We start from the raw sequence: 21,562 nt of genomic DNA, 5'->3' as shown, positions 1-21,562 counted from the left end.
TAAGTACTATTTGCAGTTCCATTTAAACACAAAAACACATGCAAATATCAGCTAAATCCACCAGAAAATTCAAAGCTATAATTGTGCAGAACATTTTTCCCCGAAATAATTTGTACTGTGAGGCATACGCCAACGATTGTTTTGGTGTTGCTGTGACAATTTCAATGTTGTTGCATGCAAGTGTGACTGTGGGTATTAAGTTGGTGGTCTTTTTTATTAGATTACTTTTTGTAACCCACTGTTGGGTGGTTGAGTTTAATCGGCATTTCACAATGTAATCCTAATATGAAATAGAGTCCTGTGAAAAGCAGCTTTAACAAAAATAAATTAATGTATGATTACAGCTTTGTGAACAAGCAACAAGACGGTTTTTGAATAGTCCATTTATCTAAAGTCTTTTTCAACCCATAAAGGAAAGGTTCTACCTTCATATAAGCAGAAACTTTCCAGATCTCCACATTTGGAATACATCGTCTCAAAAGAGAAAAATGTAATCTGAGAAACACTTAAGCAGTCAGATAAATAGTAAAATATTTGCCTGAAATGTAGTTGAAAATACAAAAATAAAAATATATATAAAGTTACTTTTAGTCAAATTCCATAACTGTGTATTAGGATTCCCAACCAAAAAGGTACAGACATTTAAAGCTCATTTGTGTGCATGTAAAAAAAAAGTATTACAATATGACAATATAATGTATGCATCCTCAGAGAGCAGAAGAGAGTGAATCAGCAACTTCCATTTTATTTACATAGGTCTCACTTGTTGCTTCAATATTACAGAACAAAACAATGATTCAGATTTTAAATTAATTCAAGTTGAGTTAATCGTGTTTATATCCATAGTATACAATATTTTTTAATGAAATAAATGTTGCCTTCTCCCAAGAAGCAAAGCCAGATCCCTTTTTAAACATGAAACCAAAAACACGTTTGGGAGGGAAATTCTTCCAAGTAGAAAACAAAAAAAACTTAAACACTCCCATTTAATTGAAAGGGGAAAAACTATTGTCAAACAAGGTGGACCATTTAGTGAGCCATGCATATATGCAAAAGTGGCCAAATGACAAAGGGCATAAATAAAATACAATACTGGCGTTATGGGGCTTAAGGGCCTCAGGGAAAGAAAAAAAAACGAAAATAGATCCTTCTTCGAACAGACAGAGGTGTACAAGTCCAATTTTATGCGAGAGGAAGCCATCCCTATAGCATGGGGTTGCTTTAGTGCCAAACTCTGACCTTTACAGCTGACCACTCCTGGTTCTGTAAGAAGACTGAGTCTGAGCAGTGCCCCGTCCTCTTCGTCCACTATAGCCACCTCTGAAGCCTTGGCCCCTCAAGAACCGTCCAGGGAGACCAAAAGTCTCAATGTTGCGCTTCCGCTCCTCCGCCCATGTTTGTCTAACACAAAAAGAGACAACGCTGCAGCGTCACATGATGGAGAAACTGTTGTTGAATGTTCAGGATAGAAAAGCAACCAGTACCTGAACTTTGTGTCAGACGAGATGTTGTCAAAGAAGCACTTTGCTTTGTCGTAGTAGCATTTTGGTCCAAAAATACCATTCTCTGCTGTTGAGAGCAGTTGATCTTTTCCCTTCTCTCCTTTAGGATTTTCATCTGCAGACAGAAACATGCACTAATTGGAAACATGATACAGCAGACACACTTGTTAGGTGTTTCTATAAAAACACACATGCTCATCTTCACACCTTACAGGTCCTACACAAGATAATATAATCATACACTGAGATGTATCAAATCTGGCTTTTGATGCACCACTTGTCAATGCATTGACCTGTTCAGAAATGAAAACAGAATCCTTGAACAGATGTTTGGAAAGCCAAAAACAAAAGGTAAATATTGTCACTCATCACTGCCGCTTAGTAACCGAATCCTGGTGCCAAAATCCATCTGTCTTACAGCTGCTGAGTCTAACTACAGCTGGTATGATTTAGAGCTTGCATGCAAAAGTGTCTAAATAACTTTATGTCATGGAAAAGTGTAAGGTTTTAACAAACTGTGGACATTTAAAAAATAAACTTTGTCAAAAAAACAGAAGATGAAAATTCAGACCTTTCGTCCCGTGCACCTCCCTCTCCAGCTCCTCCTTTACAAACTGCGCGTTTGATAAATCAAAATCAAAGTCTGTGTCAAACTTCAGGACTGCAGATGGAACACTAGCCACAATCAGCTGGCCTCTACTACGGACTCTGCGCCTCCGAGGTCCTAGGATTATTATATTTTTAAATGCATTGAAAGTTAGGACTTGGTCATCTGTCTTACCGTTACAAACCTGTACATTTGACCATTACCTTGTTTTCGGCTGGTTGTTGGCCTGTTTTCATCATTCTGTTGCCGAGTTTCCTGCTGAGTATTGGGCACACCTGGGCCTGACTTCACTAAAATGTAAAAACAATTACACTCACTTGCTGGTAAATGCACAGATTGACATTTCGCAACATTTGTAAAACCTTTTGACACTGTTAATCAAGCAAAGCTCTTCACTTTTGTGTAAATAAGTGAATATGGTGTTGACGCTATACTTTTGCCTTTCATTAATGCAATGATATGCTTACTGTTGGCTCCAGTGGCCCTTCTGGTCTGTGGAATCTCTCCAATAGGTTTCTGAGGCCTTCTTTCCCACTGCTGCTCCCGCTCCTGCGATACAGAGAAGTCTCCCCTCTGCCTAGTTCTATCCACTTGGAGGGTTTGAACAGACTTTTCCACCATGGGGCCCCTTCTAACATGTAAGCCTGGAAGCATAGGCCCTGCATGAAAAACACAATTACTGAAATATGCAACAACCTAAAACTATTCAGAGGCACTGAGGGTGTGGGTTTGTGTTGGTCCATTAGCAGTACATGTGAATTCATTGAATTACCAAGGCCAATAGCTGCAGCATATTGTTGATTAAGCAGAGAGCTGGCAGCAAGCTGGTTGTAGGCTGGCATCCGTAAGGGGCTAAATGGTCCAAGAGGTGAGTAGACGTTTGAAGGGCCTCCACCAGAAGACTTAAGAAAGAAGTTGGAAAAATGTCAACACAGAAGATATGCATCTTTGTATAAGTGTAGGCCATATACTGTGGGGTGTGAGCATGCTGTTCTTGTTAACCTGTACTATTGCAGGATCCAGGGGTAGGCCGTGGAGGTGAGATCTTGGAGCTTCACACAGTGTGATGTCCTTAATATCACTTCCGCGGAAAGTGATGTACTCATAGACATCATCTTTGGGGTGAGTTGGTCGGTCTGTGGGTCGTCCCTCAGTTCCAAAACACTTGACTAGTTCAGAGAATTTTTTTAAATAAGCCAAGTGTCATCCATGTTTAAAGTGTGCTCTTTAAAAAACAACCATGCTTTTAGATATACAGGCAGGCCGTCAACCATAAGCCCCACACTACTCACCTTTAGCCAGCACTACTGTGGAGTTCACTTTATCAATTGTATACAAAATCCCCTCATAACGATTTTGGGCTTTCGAAATTAACCCTATTTTACAACCAATGTAGGGCTTTGATGAACTCATGGCAGGAGAATGTCCAGAACAATTGCTTATAATTTTCAACAAGAACACGTGTGGCAGCATTCAAGCCATGGAGCGACCGGAAACCATTTATTATCTTGCCCAGGTGACTTCAAACCACGCCCACTGATTAAGGCTTACACGCACCTGGCGACGAGACGCCTACTAATTCCCCATGCGGAACTTTTCATTTATGACCCATGATGTCTAACAATTAGCATTATTGACAATCATTATTATTTGTTACATTTATTTGGAATCAGAATGATTGTATTCGTCCAACAGATGGACACATTTACATTGAAACAGAAGTGTGTGTGTGTGTGTGTGTGTGTGTGTGTGTGTGTGTGTGTGTGTGTGTGTGTGTGTGCGTGTGTGTGTGCGCGTGTGTGTGTGTGATATTTTGTTCTGGCAAAAAACGTTGTTTTAACATTTAACATTGTATTGTTTATTTATATTTATTATCAACTCTGCCGTGTTTTATTCTTATTTTCCTTTTTTTTGGTTTCTCTACTTAACTATTATTTTTTCTTCAATAAAATAAACTATGCACCACGTTAAATGTAAGCAAGTCTAAATGTAGGCCTATGTTACCGCCTGCAATAAAGAATAACCTTTATTATTTGTATTATTATAACAACTAACTACAAACAATAGATCACAATGCTGCTTTACAGCTATAACGAAAGTGATGGTTGATGAAAATGCAATGTATGATGATCTGCGCCCCCCCTGCAGCAGCTGCAATGTCTCTTTGAAAATACAGCAACAATGCAGCCATTTTGAGTCGTCTACGATAGTCAAATAGATAGAAAATCATTCTTTATTGTGTATGAATCTGCAGAGACAGGTTGTACAACATAAACACACCCCCAGATAACTCCTCGATGTGTACCACTAGGGGTTGCGCTATGTACTGTATCAGTAATTTCCAGTAGCGTTGGAAGTCAACACTGCGACTCGCAACCATTTGTCTCGACTATTTATTCGATCCGAAGGGCCAATCACAGCGCCCGGCGGGGCCGCGTCACTGAGGTTGCTTCCAATCGGCGCATGCGTCTAACGAGCGAGCGCGACTGGGCAAAGAGAGTTGTGCTGGACCCGGGACACGAGGAGCGAGCGGAAACGGACGGAGGAAGCCGGAAGAAGAAAGTGAAGTTGGAGACACGCTGCAGAAAGTTCAGAGAGAGTCGGAAATCATCGAAACATACAGAAACGGTAGCATTGGACTGGTTAGCATAAACTGTACATTGACTGTATCATCATGTCAACCAGCTCAGATGGGACCCAAAGACCTGATATGGAATGGGAGGAAACCAAAGCTGTGAGGAAGAAAAGGGCTTTGAGGGAAAAAGTTAGCAGACCAAGAACACAAAGTTGGTCGGATTGGTCGAGTGGAGCAGGCTTAAACAAAAAACCAAAAGGCAGTCAAAATGGAAAACAAGCAATTTCGAATACAGAACTAGAGCAGGAGTGGAAAGTTATAATAGAATTCAACCGGGATGGTGGGCATTACCACCCGATTCAACTGACAAAATCAATTGAGAAAGAAATGGGTAAAATCAAATTTGCCAAGTTTATGAACAACAAACGAGTTTTGATACAAGCAACCAGCAAGCAACAGCAGGGAAAAATACTTAAAATGACGACACTCAGTGGGGAAAAAATAAAGGCTCATATCCCAGGAGCAATGGCAATGTTGAGAGGAGTCATATCTGGAGTTCCACTTAATATGTCTATGGATGATGTTAAAAAGGAGATTAAAGGAGGAAAAGTTATTGAGGCAAACAGACTTATGAGCAAAAGAGATGGCACATTGAAGGAAACACTTTCAGTAGTTATTCAGTTTGAGAAAAATATACCGAAATCTGTGCAAATAGGATACATGAACTACAGTGTGAGGGAATTCATCCCAAAACCACTTAGATGCTATGCATGCCAAAGAATGGGACACACAGCAATGCAGTGTAAAGGAAAACTAAGGTGTGCGAGATGTGGAGGCCAACATGAGTATGGGAAATGTGAAAAAGAGGCAAAGATGAAATGCTGTAATTGTGGAGGAGAGCACAGTGCGGCGTTTGGTGGATGTGTAGTGCAGAGAGAAGCCAGAGAAGCTCAGAGGGTCAAAGTACTCAGTAAAGTCTCATATGCAGAAGCCCTAAAGAAGGTTAGGGAAACGGAAGCAAACAATCAGGCTTCTAGTGGAAGGGTTCAAAGAAACTTAGTACAGAGTGGTAGCAACATTTCAGAAAGGCAGGTTACAAATCAAAGCCAAGTACCTGTGGAAATTAAAGAAGATGATAGCATTCTCGTGGTAAAGAAAGTCAACTTTATGACATTCATCTGCCATACCATTAATGTTGCAGCACAGATGAAGAAGAAAAGTGACAGAATCAAAACCATCGTGCAGGCAGCGGAGAAATTCCTTAACATTAGAGATATAAAAGCAGACCAGATACATGAATTACTAGCAACAAAAGATGTGGGAGAAACGGACAACCAGGATGAGGGTTAGCACGTTGTTAATGGTAATTCACATACTCCAGTGGAATGCTAGAAGCCTCATAGCTAATGGACAGGAGTTTAAAAAATATGTCTATGAGTTACAAACATTGCCAGATGTAATTTGTGTGCAAGAGTCTTGGTTAAAACCTCATCTAGACTTTATGATTCCAGGGTTCAGCTCTATCAGATATGATAGAGTTAGCAATCAAAATGGTGGAGGGTGTGTTACTTTCATAAAGGATGGGCTGGCCTATAGGGTAGTCCCATCCCCTGACGACAAGGAATGTGTCATAATAGAAATATGCAGCCCAAGGAAAGAAGGGAACATAAAGCTTATCAATTTCTATAACCCGTGTAAAAATCTGGACATTGAAACCTTACAGACAATAGCAGGGACGGCTCATAGAAGGGAAGTATGGTGTGGTGACTTTAATGCTCACAACAGCCTTTGGGGAAGCAGTCAAACAGACAGTAATGGGGATGTCGTAGAAGAAATGCTAGAGGAAAGATCACTGTTTTGCCTTAATGATGGACAAAAAACAAGAATAGATGTGAATAGGGGGACACAATCATGTTTGGACCTCACACTGGTGACGGATAGGTTAGTTAAATCATGTGAATGGTATGTTAAAAGTGATTCTACCATAGGAAGTGATCATTACCCAGTTTTCACAATCATCAATACAAAGGTATGTAGACAGGAAGGGAGTGTATTTACCAGGTGGTGCTTTGGTAAAGCTGACTGGGAAACATTTAGGCTTTACTGTAAGGAGTCAGCGCAATTGTTAACATTAGAAGGAAGTATAGAGGAGTGCTCAAATCAAGTCACAATGCACATTAAAGAAGCAGCAAATAAAACTATACCTAAAAGAACAACAGAGGGTAGGAAGAAAGTGGTTCCGTGGTGGAATGAGGAATGTAGCAGAGCTATTAAAGAACGAAACAAGGCATTTAGGTCTTTAAAGAAAAACTTGTCACAAGACAATATTTCAGATTATCAAAGGAAAAGGGCAGTAGCCCGTAAAACAGTAAAATACACAAAAAAGACGTCATGGAGAGAGTATTGTTCCACCATTGGAAGAGGAGTAAAGTTAGGGGATGTATGGTCGATGTTTAAACGGATGAATGGGAAAAGGAAGTCGGTTAAAATTCCCGCTTTGATTGATGGGGAGAAAGTGGCAGTGTCAAATGAAGAGAAGGCAGAATGTTTAGGTAGGGCATTTGCTGCGGTGCATAGTGGGGAACACCTTGATGACAAACATAGACAGCAAAAAGAGTGTGTATTAAGAGAAAATGAAAATGTGAGGGAAAAGAGACGGGATGATAATTCAGCTCTTGATGTAGACTTCTCAATAGCAGAACTTAAAATAGCTTTGCAAGGTACAGGATACTCAGCACCAGGACAAGACCAGCTATGCTATGCCATGTTCCGGCAGCTACCAGAGGAAACATTCAAATTAGTTCTGAGACTATTTAATCAAATCTGGAGAAACGGAGTCTTACCAATGAGTTGGAAAACGGCAGTTATATTGCCATTTAATAAGCCAGGGAAGGATCCTGCTAATCCCAATAATTACAGACCCATAGCATTAACATCACACTTATGTAAATGGATGGAGAAGATGATAGTGCATAGACTATCACACGTCTTAGAACAGAGAGGGTTAATAAGTCATTTTCAGAGTGGTTTTCGTAAAGGAAGATCCACAATAGATGCTTTGATTAGAGTAAGCAATGAGGTGGAAAAGACAGTGAAAATGAAAGAGGTTATGGCAATTGTATATTTTGATATTGAAAAGGCTTATGATTCTATGTGGAGGGATGGGTTGCTCATCAAATTGAGTAGAATGGGTGTTGGAGGGAGAATGTATAACTGGATCATGGCTTTTTTATCAGACAGAACATTCAGAGTTAAAGTAGGGGCAGAGGTTTCAAAAGAGTGCAGTATAGAAAATGGTATTCCTCAAGGGAGTTCAATCAGCCCGATATTATTTAATGTTATGATAAATGACATTTTTAGTAATTTGGATGGATGCATAAAATCTGCACTATATGCAGATGACGGGGCCATATGGATACGGGGAAGAAATGTTCCATATGTGTTTGAAAAAATAGGGAAAGCTATAAAGAAAGTGGAGACGTGGTCATACAACTGGGGTTTCAAGCTGTCAGCAAGCAAATCTTGCTTTATGAAATTTACGAATAAACGCAAGATGGAGACTGAGAAGCTTACATTATATGGAAAGCCGATGAGTGAGGTCAATGAATTTAAATATCTGGGGCTATGGTTAGATAGTAAATATACATGGAAAACTCATATTAAACATTTGGAAACAAAATCCAAAAAAGTGTTGAACCTATTAAGAGCAGTGGCTGGATGTGACTGGGGGGCAGACAAACAGGCATTAATCGACATCTATCGGGCAATTATGAGGACAACACTGGATTATGGGTGTTTAATATATGCAGCAGCAGCAAAAACGTCATTACTAAAAATTGATAGGTTACAATATAAAGCGTTACGGTTGTGTATAGGTGCCATTAAGACAACCCCTACTAATGCAATATTAGTTGAAGCAGGAGAGACTCCATTGGAGCTAAGAAGAGAGAAAATTGCTCTTGCTTATTGGGTCAGGTTAAAAGGAAGTGGGGAAGGAAATATCACAAACAAAATACTACAGGAGTGCTGGGAATATTCTAAATTTCAGGGGCGTGGGTTTGGATGGACAAATAAAGAAAAAATAAGGACATACGGCATGCATGAGTTAGAGTTTTCACCATCAAATCCATTCAGTAGTGTACCCCCATGGCTCTTTCCAATAGTAAATATAGATGTGAGTATAGTAGAAAAGAAAAGAGAGTGGCAAATAAATGAAGTAGGACTCAAAACAAGTTTGTACCTCAGGAATAATTATCACAATTACCTCAAAATATATACAGATGGTTCTAAAAACAAAGAAGAGTGTGTCGGAATTGGTATATATATCCCAGAATTTAAAGTGTCAATATCAAAAAGAGCATCAGACCAACTTTCAGTGTATACAGCAGAAATGCTGGCAGTAGTAATAGGATTACAGTGGGTGGAAGAGGTCAGACCAGACAGGGTGGTGATATGCACAGATTCATTATCCAGTTTACAAAGCATACAGTCAACAACAACTGCCAGAGAAGACATACTCATAGAAATCAATCACAGCCTGTTAAGACTTCACAGAAGCGGCATAGATCTGCAGTTCTGCTGGGTGCCTGCGCATGAGGGGGTGAAAGGGAACGAGTGTGCTGATAGATTAGCAAAAAGTGCACTACAAAAGGAAATCACATTACCAGTTCAACTTGGAAAAGGAGAAGGAAAAGCAGTTATTAAGAAGAAAGGGATGGAGATCTGGCAGAAAAGGTGGGAGAAAGACCAGAAAGGCAAAGAATACCATCAAGTGCAAAAGACAATTACAATTAATATTTATAAAGAAAGAAACAGAAGGGAGGAAGTAATGATAGCTAGGCTCAGACTAAATCACACTGCATTAAATGGTACGCTGTATGTCATGGGGAAAAGTGACAGTGACAAGTGTGGGAACTGTGGAGTTAGGGAAAATGTGGAACATATTTTATTACATTGTGTCACCTATAGAGTTGAAAGAGGGAAATTAAGGGATACAGTTTTAGAGGCAAAGAGGGAGTGGAATGTAGCGGGTATTCTGGGAACAGAAGGAGAAGGAGTAAGAGCTATCAGAAAAGCACTGTTCACCTTTTTGAGGGAAACTGGGATAGGGAAAAGAATTTAACAGTAGACCATGGATGATTTGTTTTTGTTTTGTTTTGTTTTATTTATTTTATTTTATTTTATTTTATGGTTTTCTTTGTGATATGCTGGTTTATTAGAGGACTGACATGATGATACACACTCGTGTACAGTAGGTGGCGGTATGCAACCAAAAGCTGTTTGCGACCCGCCATTAAAAAAGAGAAGAAGAAGAAGAAGACTGGGCAAAGATGGCGGCGGGCTCCGATTTGCTTGATGATGTTTTCTTCAACACAGAGGTGGACGAAAAAGTAGTAAGTGATGTAGTGGGATCTCTGGAGTCTGAACTAACTGGAGCAGGGCCCACCAACACAACGACCAGGGTTCAGTTTGCAGCAAATCACCTCGGAAACTCAGCTGTAATTAGTCATTCCAATGTTCAGTGCAGCAAAATGGGACTTTCACAACAAGAGCTCGCTAAAGCAGGTAAGACGGTAAGACAGTAAGCTGCACACTCCGGTTAGTTAACATTGGCGTATTTTGCTCACCTTGTGCCACTGATTTTAGCTTTACTTGCGTGTATCATGAAACTAACGCGAATTGGATAATTGTTCGACACCCACATTGTTTTGTTGTGTGTTTCCGCTGCTGTAGGGACAGGAGTGCAAGGAGGTGTCATTAGCAGTACGGGGTCCCCGGGTTCAAGTATGGATGGAGCCGCCGGGAACACATCGAGTATGACAGCCGCTCAGACTCAGCCTAAACCGGGGACAGCTAGCGGAGTCGTTACGGTGGTATCGGGTGCAACATCTGGTGTGGATAAACCTGCAACTACTGCTGTGCAAACTCTGAATGGAAGTGCTGTGTTGATGAACTGTCATGTCACCGGAGGCAGTGGCGGCAAAACCTCACAGTCAGCTGTCACACTTGTAAACAATGGACCTGTTTCTGCGAGTAGAGAAGGCGCAACAGTTTTGTCTGCAAATACTATTATACGAACTTCTTCGACGCAGCATGTTGTGAATTCGTATCAGCCATCAGTAAAAACTGTACCCACTGTCACGCTTGTGAGGCCACCTATGCAAACTCCCACTAACCCGTCTCACACCGTGTTAACATCACCCACTAGCACGACCGGCTCGCTTATCAACAAATTCGACTCCACAAAAACTATAATGCAGGCTGTTGCGACAGGGACACCAGCCACCATGAGGAGCCCGACTGTTTTGCAAAATGTGAGGACTTCAGTACCTTCAACAATCGCTGCCACTCCTCCTGCTGGAATACGAGCTATTGCTCCACAGGTGTTGGCCCCACGACTCACCCAGCCCCAACAAAACACTCCAAATATCCAAAACATCCAGCTCCCTCCAGGTAACTTTAGAGTGTCCTTCAAGAGCATCTTGAAGGTTTGTCTAACAACATATTCGATGTGTAGTGTTGTCTATTTAGGCTATGTCAGGCCTCAATAACTTTGTCAGAAACGTGTTGCTTCCAAACACAACTTCGTTTTATTGGTTGACCTTTCTGCTCTTGTTTAAACAGGCAAGAAATGGTTTGAGACATTATCTTTTAGGGCCAAAAACCACAGATAAGAAGTGGACAAGGCACTCAATTCAGAACAAACAAAAGGCCTTGAGGACAGCTGATCTACTTCTGTAGTTTATCAGACCGCTGCAATATATTGTTATTTTTACTTTGTCTTGTCAGAGAGGCTAACTGTTCTCATACCAACAACTTGTAACTGTGTACCTCTAAATATCTATTTCCTTTTTGTGTGTGTCACAAAGTTTGCAAAGGGTTATTGTGTTTATCTCTGACCACAATTTACAGTTATATTAATGCATGTACATAGCTCTGCTTGGGAGTCCTTTTATATGTATCTCAACATCGGACTGAATGGTCAGACCTAAATAAGCTACAACAATACAGAGTTAAACTTTAACAACATCATTGTATTGACTACATTTAATAACACTTACCTACTTACATTTCAGCACAAACACTTTAGCACACAAGCATCTTAATTCTCCTGTGTGGCCTATCTGTAACTTGGTGCTACACAGTAACTTATCACAGCAACAAACAGTCACCTGTTTGATAGAGAAAATACAAAACCAGGCTCCACTGCATGGAGCACTGACCTACATTAAAGTATAAACACATTTTACATGGAAACAATATCTAATAACATGTTATGTTGCGACTTGAAACCCTTTTGATTCATGGCACCATGATTGTGGCAAATTTGTCTGATTGGTCACTTGTTGACTAGAAATCTCTGAACCTAGCACTCCCTTCTAAAGCAATATTTGTGTATCAACATCCTACAAAAACATGAATTCATACCCCCTCATGTCAGAATCGCCATGAATGCATGCAGTATGTGAATGACAGTGATCAGGACAGCAAAGCCGTGACATCATTTTCCTGTTGCAGGTATGGTTTTGGTCCGCAGTGAGAGTGGGCAGCTGCTGGTGATTCACCAGCAGACCTTGGCTCAGATGCAGGCTCAGACGCAGTCCCAAAGCGCCATGACCCCCCGACCTGCAGCCCCCTCCAGCTCTCCGCCTGTCCAGATCACTTCTCTTCAGGTACCGGGACAGCTGGACACAGGGACACAGTCACACACAGAAAATGTGACTCATTCATGTTAGATATTGAGGCATGGATCTGAGATTCTGGATCAGTTTTTACATGAATAAGGTATTCAATTAATCAGACTTGTAAGATTTGGTTGATATTTTCTGTATGTACAGTATCAACTAGTTATGCCTATTTTCTTTCTTTCTACTGTATACTTCTTATTTCAGGAACTTTATAGCAAAATTATCCAAATAAATAAATATAGGCATAACTTATATGGAAGAAATAGAAACATATTTCTGATAGTCATACTTTATCGTTATGACTATATAAATGATCCTATTGCCCAGCCCTAGACTGATCCATTTGCATAGGTTCATGTGTGTGACACCTCGTCCTGTATCCGCTGCGGTTCTGCAGGCTCCGGGTGCGTCCTTGCTGCCTCGTCCTGTCCCCCCCACCACCACCATCATTAAACAGGGTACCACAGTCCAGACAACTGTAGCAGCCACCACCACACTGCAGAGGCCTCCAGTACTGCAGGTAACTACAATACACATCCATTTTAGACCTCACATCCTTTGCATTAAATGTTTTCAGATTAATCTGGGACGGTCATTCACCGAAAATAATTGTTACCTAGTTCCATTATAGCCATCCTGGTTTGTGTGCACTGAAGAGTCTGTGACTTTTAGACAACCAAGTTAAAGCAGAACATTTGCTCTGTATAGACCAGGGGTATCCAAACTTCTTTCACAGAGGGCCACTTACAGAAAAATATTCGAAGGGATGGGCCACTGACTAGAGGTGAGGGTTATTGCCTCATAAGTGAATTAGTTAGCTAAATCAATCAAATGCTATGCTTGATACAACAGCCTACATCACAGCTTTCCATACTAGGGTTTCATTTAATTTGTTAGCAGCTCATTCCTTAAAACAGAAGCCTTAGATTACTTATCATAAGAGGAAATAGGAAGGGTATATTTCAAGGTTGTTATTTAAATAAGTTATTGGACTTTTTTCTTATCAACTTAGATTTATTAGAACATATTTTCTTCAATTGACTGAAAGTAGGCTTATTAACACATGAACACTACTGTGTAACATATGTTTACAGATATATTTAAGAAGTACAATACAATACAAGACAAGCTCATGTTTCATTTGCGGGACACATTCCATTATACTTCTGGACACCCCTCGTATAGACCATGCTTTTATTGGCCGCGTATCACTCTTCAGGGACTGTCACTTTCAGTTCATTAAGCCACAAACATAAAATATGTTAGACAGTATGAACAACTTTTCCAACCAGCTGCTCAGGCATATAGACAGAGTTCTTACCTGCCTCTCCTGAAACCAGAGTGCATCTATCTCTGCTCCTCCTGAACAATGACTCCCTTTTCACTACAACAATTATAATATGTTCTTTACATTAAGTCAAGCATAATTGTATTCACTTTTGTATTGTCTTTGAAAAGCCCTTTTTGTTCATTCAATTTAAAAACCTTGCTGATTGTCTCATCTTTTTTGGATTTATAGTTGTTCAGGTTGCCATGACATTTTCCCTGAAGGTTAATACATGTTGCTGTACTCTCATTAACAGGTGTAATCTCTGTTTTGCACCTAATGTTTTTCGATTGTAATTTAGGAGTGGAATAAGAGAATTGCTAAGCCCCCAAAGAGTTTATGTTGTACACCAAGTGCATGAATAACAACGAGTATTCTGTGGTAGCAAATAAACAATATCTATCAAAACCTTTTCCTGGAAAACTGAAGCTTGGGGCAAAAAAATGACATCTCATTAAAGTTGGATGTACTGTCCTCCGGGACCAGACATTTCAGAGCTGTTACTCTGACCTTGTCACTTTCATCTTATGACTGGATATTCCCTGACTCATATAGAACACCATCATGCTGGGAGGAACGTCTGCCTCCACGGGACCGCCGATAGGAGCCCCCACCCCGGTGCAGCCTGGATGTGCAGTTACACAGAGGGGGACTGGGACCCCTGTCACTCCAACAGCTATCTCAGCTGTAAGAGAGAAGTACTAACCTTGAATGCTCTTGTCTTTGTTATCTTATACAACTAAATATACAGATGGGTATTCATCTGAGGGTGTTTTCGTGTTCTGTCACATTTTCATGTCTGATGTGTTTTAAAAAGACATGCTATTTGTTTGTATGTGTTTGCAGGAGACCCTGGAGAATGTAAAGAAGTGTAGAAACTTTCTGTCCACGCTGATCAAGTTGGCCTCTAGCGAAAAACAGTCTTCTGAGACTTCAGCCAACGTGAAGGAGCTGGTCAAGAACTTACTGGTACATTTCCCTGCTCTTCTTTTTTTGTATTATTTTCCTTCCCCTCTCTCTTACAAGTGTCATCTCTCCATACCATCAGCCTTTTAGCCTTCATTGCTCTTTCTTCAGTCTTTCTTGTTTTTTTCTCCTCATCCATTCTCTGTGTTTGTTGCACCACAGGAAGGGAAGATGGAGCCTGAAGATTTCACCAGTAGGTTGTACCGGGAGCTCAACTCCTCGCCTCAGCCGTACCTCGTGCCTTTCCTGAAGGTGAGAGCAGTGACACTCCAGCAGATATGATGGTTAATGATGCATGTTACAGCTTTTATGGTTTTCCATAAATGAATAAAGCTTTACTTCAATACTGTTGCAGTCATTTCAGACTCCAAGCTGTCCGAACCAAACACTACCCTTAGTGTCAGTAATACATTACATTAGCATCCTTTTAGATTGTACGTTTTTGATTTACATATGATGAGATGACCATATCATTATATCCTGTAAACAACACTTATTCTCCTCCTGTGTAAAACACTGCTGCTAAAACCTTTTAACAAAATGAAAGTCAACCCGTCTTTAGTCGTTTAATAATAGTGCTGTGCATGTTACTGACGTTTCAGAAAGAGCTTTTGTGAGCACTGTATTCACCATGAAATAACCTCCTGCGGCAGTGTGGCAGTAATCTGTTAAACAAAGCGTTTTTTAATCCTTCATCAAACACAAGGTTTGTGTGTTAAAGTTGTATAACACTCAGACTGTTTCTAAAGCCCTTCTAAAATGCTAGAATGAATGCAAATGTTCCAATAACTCAAATTGAAAATGGTCTTTTCTCTTAATACACGAGAGGTCTGAGTGTCGAGTACTGGAGTCGGTGTTGTGCACACAATACTGAGAGTATGCACACAGAGACGGTGAGATTCACAGACATTCTTCCCTGTCTGTCGCCCAACTCTGTTAGAATAAGATTGTTGTACCCAGTTCACTTCACTGTTCAGGCAGCTCTCTTTCCCAACATGCAGGCAACCTTGTTTAGGTCTCAGGATCAATTATTGTGGTGTCAACAAACATTCAACTCTGACAAAAAGAAGGCATCTCTTAGTTGCATGATGTTAGCTTTCTTACAAGTTAATATAGCCTTTCCTTTGAGTAACTCCAAGTCCAAAGTTTTTAACATTTATATATAAAAACAAACAAACAGTGTTGGTCAAACCTTTATTCTGCATTCTGCCCTAAGTTTTTATTTCCATCACATCTTATATTATCTTATTTATTGCACCTGGGGGAATATATTTGATTCCTCGCCGAATCCATCTCTGGCAATCTGCTGCAGATATGTCTAGACATCAAGCTTTTATCGTGGGCATCAGATCGTGTGACAGCTGCTCGTAAACTTTCCACCTCAAAGAGGAAAATAATTCCTCAATGGTTTTTAGGAATGGAAAGTGAAAAGGACTACTCTGTTAATAATTAAACAGCTCATGCATTTTGAAAGATGTGGTCATGGAAAGGGATCCACACATGGGTCACATTGAATTTGTTGTCTGTGTGCATTTTGCTAAAATTAACTCAATATTGTTTAATACAAATGTTGGAACCAGTTACATAGGTAAATATTTTATACATTTCAAGTAAAGACAGTTTACATTGGAAATAGTGATTTGCATGTACATTGATGTGAGAGTACATTTGTTTTGCAAGAACAAGCTGTGCTGTCTATTTATTTGAGAATCATATCGTTAATGTAGCTTGACTATTATCTAAATAGATCCAACTTGCTTAGCAACCTGGGGAAGTTTCCTGTGTATTTTTTCAAAATCTAAGTTCCTTAGAAATAAATAACTTTATTTGACCAAATCCCTCTGGTTTTATGCTTCCAGAAAGAGGGTCAAAAGACCAGATCTCCCTCTATGAAAAGGAGTTGATGACTTTATTAAACTGATCGCATGTCCTCTCTTTCTGCCTGCCTGCAGAGGAGCCTCCCAGCGCTGCGTCAGCTGACCCCAGACTGCGAGGCCTTCATCCATCAGAGCCTGCTGCCTCTGCCCAGCAATCAGCCTGCAGCCGCCTCCCTCGCCGCCGTGGTGCTGAGACCCCCCCTCTCCACGGCCCCCACCATGGCCACCAGCACCGCCGGGGCCAACACTACAGTCATCAGCCTCACTCAGACTCCTCACAGTAAACCTGCACTGGTAATTTATCATTTGCTATATCTGAATTCAGTCATTGGCAATGCACATAGAAATAAAAGCCCTGCATATGCAATCTTTATGTCTAAATCTGTGAATGTGTGCAGGTTGTGCCACGGCAACAGACGATAGTGAAGCCCCAGGTGACTCAGTCTCCCATGGTAACAGTCAGAGGACAATCCCATAGCCGGATCATTGTGGGCCAGCCGCAGATGGTCAAACCGCTCCAGACAGGTGTGTGTTCAAGTTACTGACACATAATGTATTTCTTTTATATGAGGAACTAAATATGCTGTTGGTTTCTAGATTTTTTGTTTTATATTTTATGTATGCACCTTGACATCAAGTCAAATTCCTCGTACGTGTGAACCTACCTGGCAATAAACCCGTTTCTGATTCTGATTCTGATTCTGTATTGATCTTCCAATAATGTACTATGTACAGTGTGGGAATGCTGCCACCTTGTGGATAATGTCTGTAGTTGCAGTTTTCTAAGCTTTTGATAATATGCCAAATTATTCTAAAGAAAAGCATTACAAAAATGGTACACTAACAATTCAAAGAGAAAGTGTAATTTAATCTTCTCAGTTATGATCAATAATCATCTGAATGTCCTGTTGTATCTCTTTGATTCCAGCAGTCAGGCAGACGTTTACTCCCGTGGTCAGTCAGACGCCTCTCAGTGCTGCTCAGAGGCTCAAGGAAGCAGGAAGGGGAACCTTCAGGTGTGTGACTCCATCTAAACAGCATCAGTGTCTCGACATTAAATAGTGAACTGTCCAGAGATTTCAGGAGTTTCAATCTTTTACATTCTAAAAAGTATTTGAGAATATACAGAATCTTTTTTAGTATTTGTCTACGGTAAAACTATATCGGCATTTGGTACAGACATTGCAAACTAAATGTTTTTTACAATCAACCACATACATTTATATGTTCTTTGCATTTGTTTCTTTAACTTTTTGTGATGGTACATTTTATATCTCTGATTTGGAATCGTGCGATGGACCTAAAGACCTGAGTTAATAATTTGACCAGATGGAAATAGTCAAATTCTGCAGACAAATTGCATTAGTATTTACATTATTCTAGTTGTTTAGGGTCACTGCAGCTGCATGAAGATGATTCATGTTGTTTTATTTAAATGTACAATGTTTAAAAATGTATAAATTCTGTTGCTGTTTCTAAGCCATCACTTTTTTTACTTCGTCCAGGGATGACGATGATATCAATGATGTGGCCTCGATGGCAGGAGTCAACTTGTCGGAGGAGAGTGCCCGTATCTTAGCAACCAATTCTGAGCTTGTTGGCACGGTGACACGGTCCTGTAAGGATGAGGCCTTTCTCTCCCCCTCTTTACTCACCCGGAGAGCTCTGGAGATTGGTGAGATACATAATTAAAGAGAAAATGTGCAGCACTTTCTTGCTTTTAAAGGTCGACGCGGTCTCACACCGACTGAATCTTAATTCACACAACTTTTTTTGTGACAGGTAAGAAGTTCGGTGTCAGCGAGTTGGGGACAGATGTGATAAACTACATTTCCTACGCCGCACAGCAGCGACTCAGACACCTGCTGGAAAAAGTGTCACAAGTGGCGCAGCATAAAAACATAACCTTCAAGGTGAGTATTAATTACAGTCATTTGAGAGCTGCTGAGACCCATTGCCTCCTTCGCCTGTTTTACCTGATGTAACCCACTCCCTCCCTTTCCTCGTCCTTCAGGAGGAAGAGCGCTGCGAGCAGGTCAGCGATGTGCGAACCCAACTTAAATACTTTGAGCAGCTGGATCAGATGGAGAAGCAAAGGAAGGAAGGGCTGGAGAGGGAGATTCTGTTGAAGGCCGCTAAGGTAACGATGCATATAAACAAGGTCACACCATCGACAGGACGACTCCTACACACTTTGATTATTGCATAGACACGGCGAGCTGTCTTTGCTCAGTGTCATTATTTCCTCTGCTGCTTAAAGTACCTAGAGCACAGACCTTTTTAACAATGAGCCGGTGAATGAATAAAACAATTTTGATTGAATAAATCGGACTTATTCATCTTGAAATATTAAAATGTCCTCCACCTTGCTGCAGTCTCGCTCACGGCAAGAGGACCCCGAGCAGCTGAGACTCAAACAGAAGGCCAAAGAGGTAAGAATACGTTTTGATAAGTGACTTTATGATTATCTGTCTTTGTGAGACATTATGAAGTGTTTGTGTGGGAGACTAATCGGTGTGCTGTTGCTTGTTATTCCAGATGCAGCAGCAGGAGCTGGCTCAGATCAGACAGAGAGAAGCCAACCTAGCGGCGCTGGCAGCTATCGGCCCGAGGAAAAAACGGAAAATGGACTCTCCTGCTAGAGGAGCCAGTGCAGAGGTGAGGAGGATGGAGCCAATTGGCGTGTAGGGTTGTGCAAATTAACAAAGGAAAGGTGAATAAAAGAATAAATGTCTCTCTCTGTTTGCTCTGTTTCTGACCCCAGGGCTCGGGGGCGGGCCCCTCTCAGCCCGGCGGCTCCGGTGCAGCGAGCTCCAGACAGTTTATGCGACAGCGAATCACCAGAGTCAACCTCAAGGACCTGCTGTTCTGTCTGGAGAATGAAAGAGAGACCAGTCGCTCTCACCTGCTTTATAAAGGCTTCCTCAAATAGCACCTGCATTTAAAAGACTAGTGTCGCTCAGTGGCATTAAGGAAGCTGAGTTGTTTTGTCAGATCGGACCCACTCAGCCGGTTCTTTCTTTGATCTCCCCGCTGCTGAATGAAGAGTCGTCTGTGTGTGGGTGGAGAACGATCTGGAACAAAGAGCACTCGTCTTCTTTTTAGAAGCCTCTTCAAGCAAAAGGTCTTTTGTATTTTCAGAGGTGCAAATATTTGAGTTCAGCCCTGATTTCAGTGTGCCTCTCAGCTCGGGCAGCTCTTTAAAAAGCAGTTGCCCCAAACTACACTCCAGTCATACACTGCCTCACGCTGCACACAAGAAACACGTCTTTATTGAACGCAGCATCTCAGACGCAGCAATCCTCTGTAGAGTGGCTCCATCAGCCGGATTTACAAACCTGCGGCAATGTGCTAACTGTCTGTTGGCGTAGACTCTCTGTTTATTTAAGTTCCTAACAGGGATTTTAATGAATCACACATTCATACTATATTTGATCACAGCCTGTGGATTGTTTTACATAGACTAACCTCGACTAGCGTTGCCATCTGCTCAGTTGCCTTTTTAACAAACGAAGCCATATTAGAACGTGTTGATCAGCTTCAGTAACTTCGTCTATCCATCAGCTCTCTCTCCTCTTTGTCCTTTTGTTGCATGCTCTGTTTCGTCTCTGCTTGATTGGAAGCAAACATGACAGTTGATTTGTCATGTCTGGTGCATGATGTAATCAAAGGTAGTTGGTATTTGAACTCCCGCCCAAATGTTTTCAGTGAGTTCCCAACACAGTGGTTGAAAGCAAAATAATACAAAGACTACATATACTTTACATTTCTATCAATCGTCTCTAGAGCACATCGTACTGGTTGGGATTTGTCCCAACTTTGCAGCAGTTGACGATATAACATTTAACTACAAGAACTGAAACTAGTATTAATGTTAACATCCACTCCTAACTGTATTTCTGCGCTGCACTTCTGGTATGTTATTGTGTGGGTAGCAAGCTTGTGATGCGTTGATATTCAAGAGCCGGGAGAGGTAATGAAAGATTTACATTCTGAAAATAGTTTGGCCCTGTGTAAATTGTTACGAGGAAACTATCGAGTAAATGTTCTGCCCTTCATTAGTGTCATATAAAAGGTGATTGTCTTTTCAAAGAAGGGTGTGACGTTAAGCTCTGACTGAAATCTCTTTGGGGAGGATGTTCACTGTGAAGGATCAGCACATTTTAGATTCTGCTTTTGTGCCATAAAAAGATGATGTAATTGGATGGCTGAATAGATCAAAATGCATTGAAACCAGTATGGTGTTATCGGAAAAGAATATGCCTGTAAGTAATGTCAAGTATCCTGGCTGTGTAGCTCATAGGTTAACATGTGAATTTTAAATTATTGAGTTTGGAGAAATTAATGCTATTAATGTTATTGATTACAGTCATTTAGGGGAATCAGACATTTTCCAATGAGTTGTTTGTCAAAATGTTTATATTTATGAATAATTTAGGATGGACTGCACTTTGACATGTCACTTTTCTAAAACTAATGAACCAGATAAGAATACCCACTTTATACCTTTTAATATTTTTAAGTGCACATACTATTTGGGTCTTTATATCTTTGTCATTTTATGAGAGAATGTATATGAGCGTGTTTTATTACTGTATATATTTAAGTTTGCTATTTGTAGGTTTATCGGTTGACAACTTCAAGAGTGTGTCTTTTATTTTTCATATGCAGTACAGCAGTCTGCAGTAGATATGACAATTAAGACAAACATGTTATACTTTATTGCCAATATCTTGTACATTTTGCACAGCCACTTGTTTATATGTAAATATTTGAATTTGAATTTGAAAACAAGTTTTGAATTGCTTTTTTACAATGGATTGAGAATGATCTCTATTAAAACAAAAAGAAAGAACAACTGCTTTGACTGTCTGGTCCTTTAGGTCTTTATAGAGTATTTGTCTGTATTTTCTGTGACGTTCCAGCAGTATTTGTGAACGTGCAGTAACATTAAGTCTCAAAGTAAACCTTTTTGTAGAGATAGAAAGATTTAATTGATAAACATTGAAATGGATTTGAT

At 40.5% G+C, this 21,562-nt stretch overlaps 2 protein-coding genes across 2 annotated transcripts; one reads left to right on the top strand and one right to left on the bottom strand.

Annotated features, from left to right (window-relative positions):
* Positions 1-720: 720 nt before the first annotated feature.
* lsm14b (LSM family member 14B) lies at positions 721-3,626 on the bottom strand. The gene is made up of 8 exons (XM_079678891.1): positions 3,402-3,626; positions 3,112-3,278; positions 2,882-3,011; positions 2,577-2,768; positions 2,313-2,399; positions 2,074-2,226; positions 1,485-1,617; positions 721-1,401 (listed from the first exon to the last, which is right to left on the bottom strand). The coding sequence occupies exons 1-8, from the start codon at positions 3,580-3,582 to the stop codon at positions 1,242-1,244; spliced, it is 1,203 nt and encodes a 400-aa protein (XP_079535017.1). The 5' UTR covers positions 3,583-3,626; the 3' UTR covers positions 721-1,241.
* A 1,014-nt stretch (positions 3,627-4,640) lies between these two features.
* On the top strand, positions 4,641-21,400 carry LOC307037764 (transcription initiation factor TFIID subunit 4-like). Its single transcript, XM_079678851.1, has 16 exons — positions 4,641-10,249; positions 10,418-11,137; positions 12,203-12,357; positions 12,770-12,892; positions 14,255-14,386; positions 14,546-14,668; positions 14,828-14,917; positions 16,618-16,836; positions 16,941-17,067; positions 17,471-17,558; positions 18,048-18,217; positions 18,325-18,455; positions 18,557-18,682; positions 18,918-18,974; positions 19,081-19,200; positions 19,307-21,400. Exons 1-16 carry the CDS (start codon positions 10,015-10,017, stop codon positions 19,472-19,474), a joined length of 2,784 nt encoding a protein of 927 aa, XP_079534977.1. The 5' UTR covers positions 4,641-10,014; the 3' UTR covers positions 19,475-21,400.
* Positions 21,401-21,562: the final 162 nt, after the last annotated feature.

The sequence above is a fragment of the Notothenia rossii genome (assembly GCF_949606895.1).
Source record: "Notothenia rossii genome assembly, chromosome: 4".
NCBI classification, from domain to species: domain Eukaryota; kingdom Metazoa; phylum Chordata; class Actinopteri; order Perciformes; family Nototheniidae; genus Notothenia; species Notothenia rossii.
This window is presented reverse-complemented; position numbering and strand designations above follow the sequence as displayed.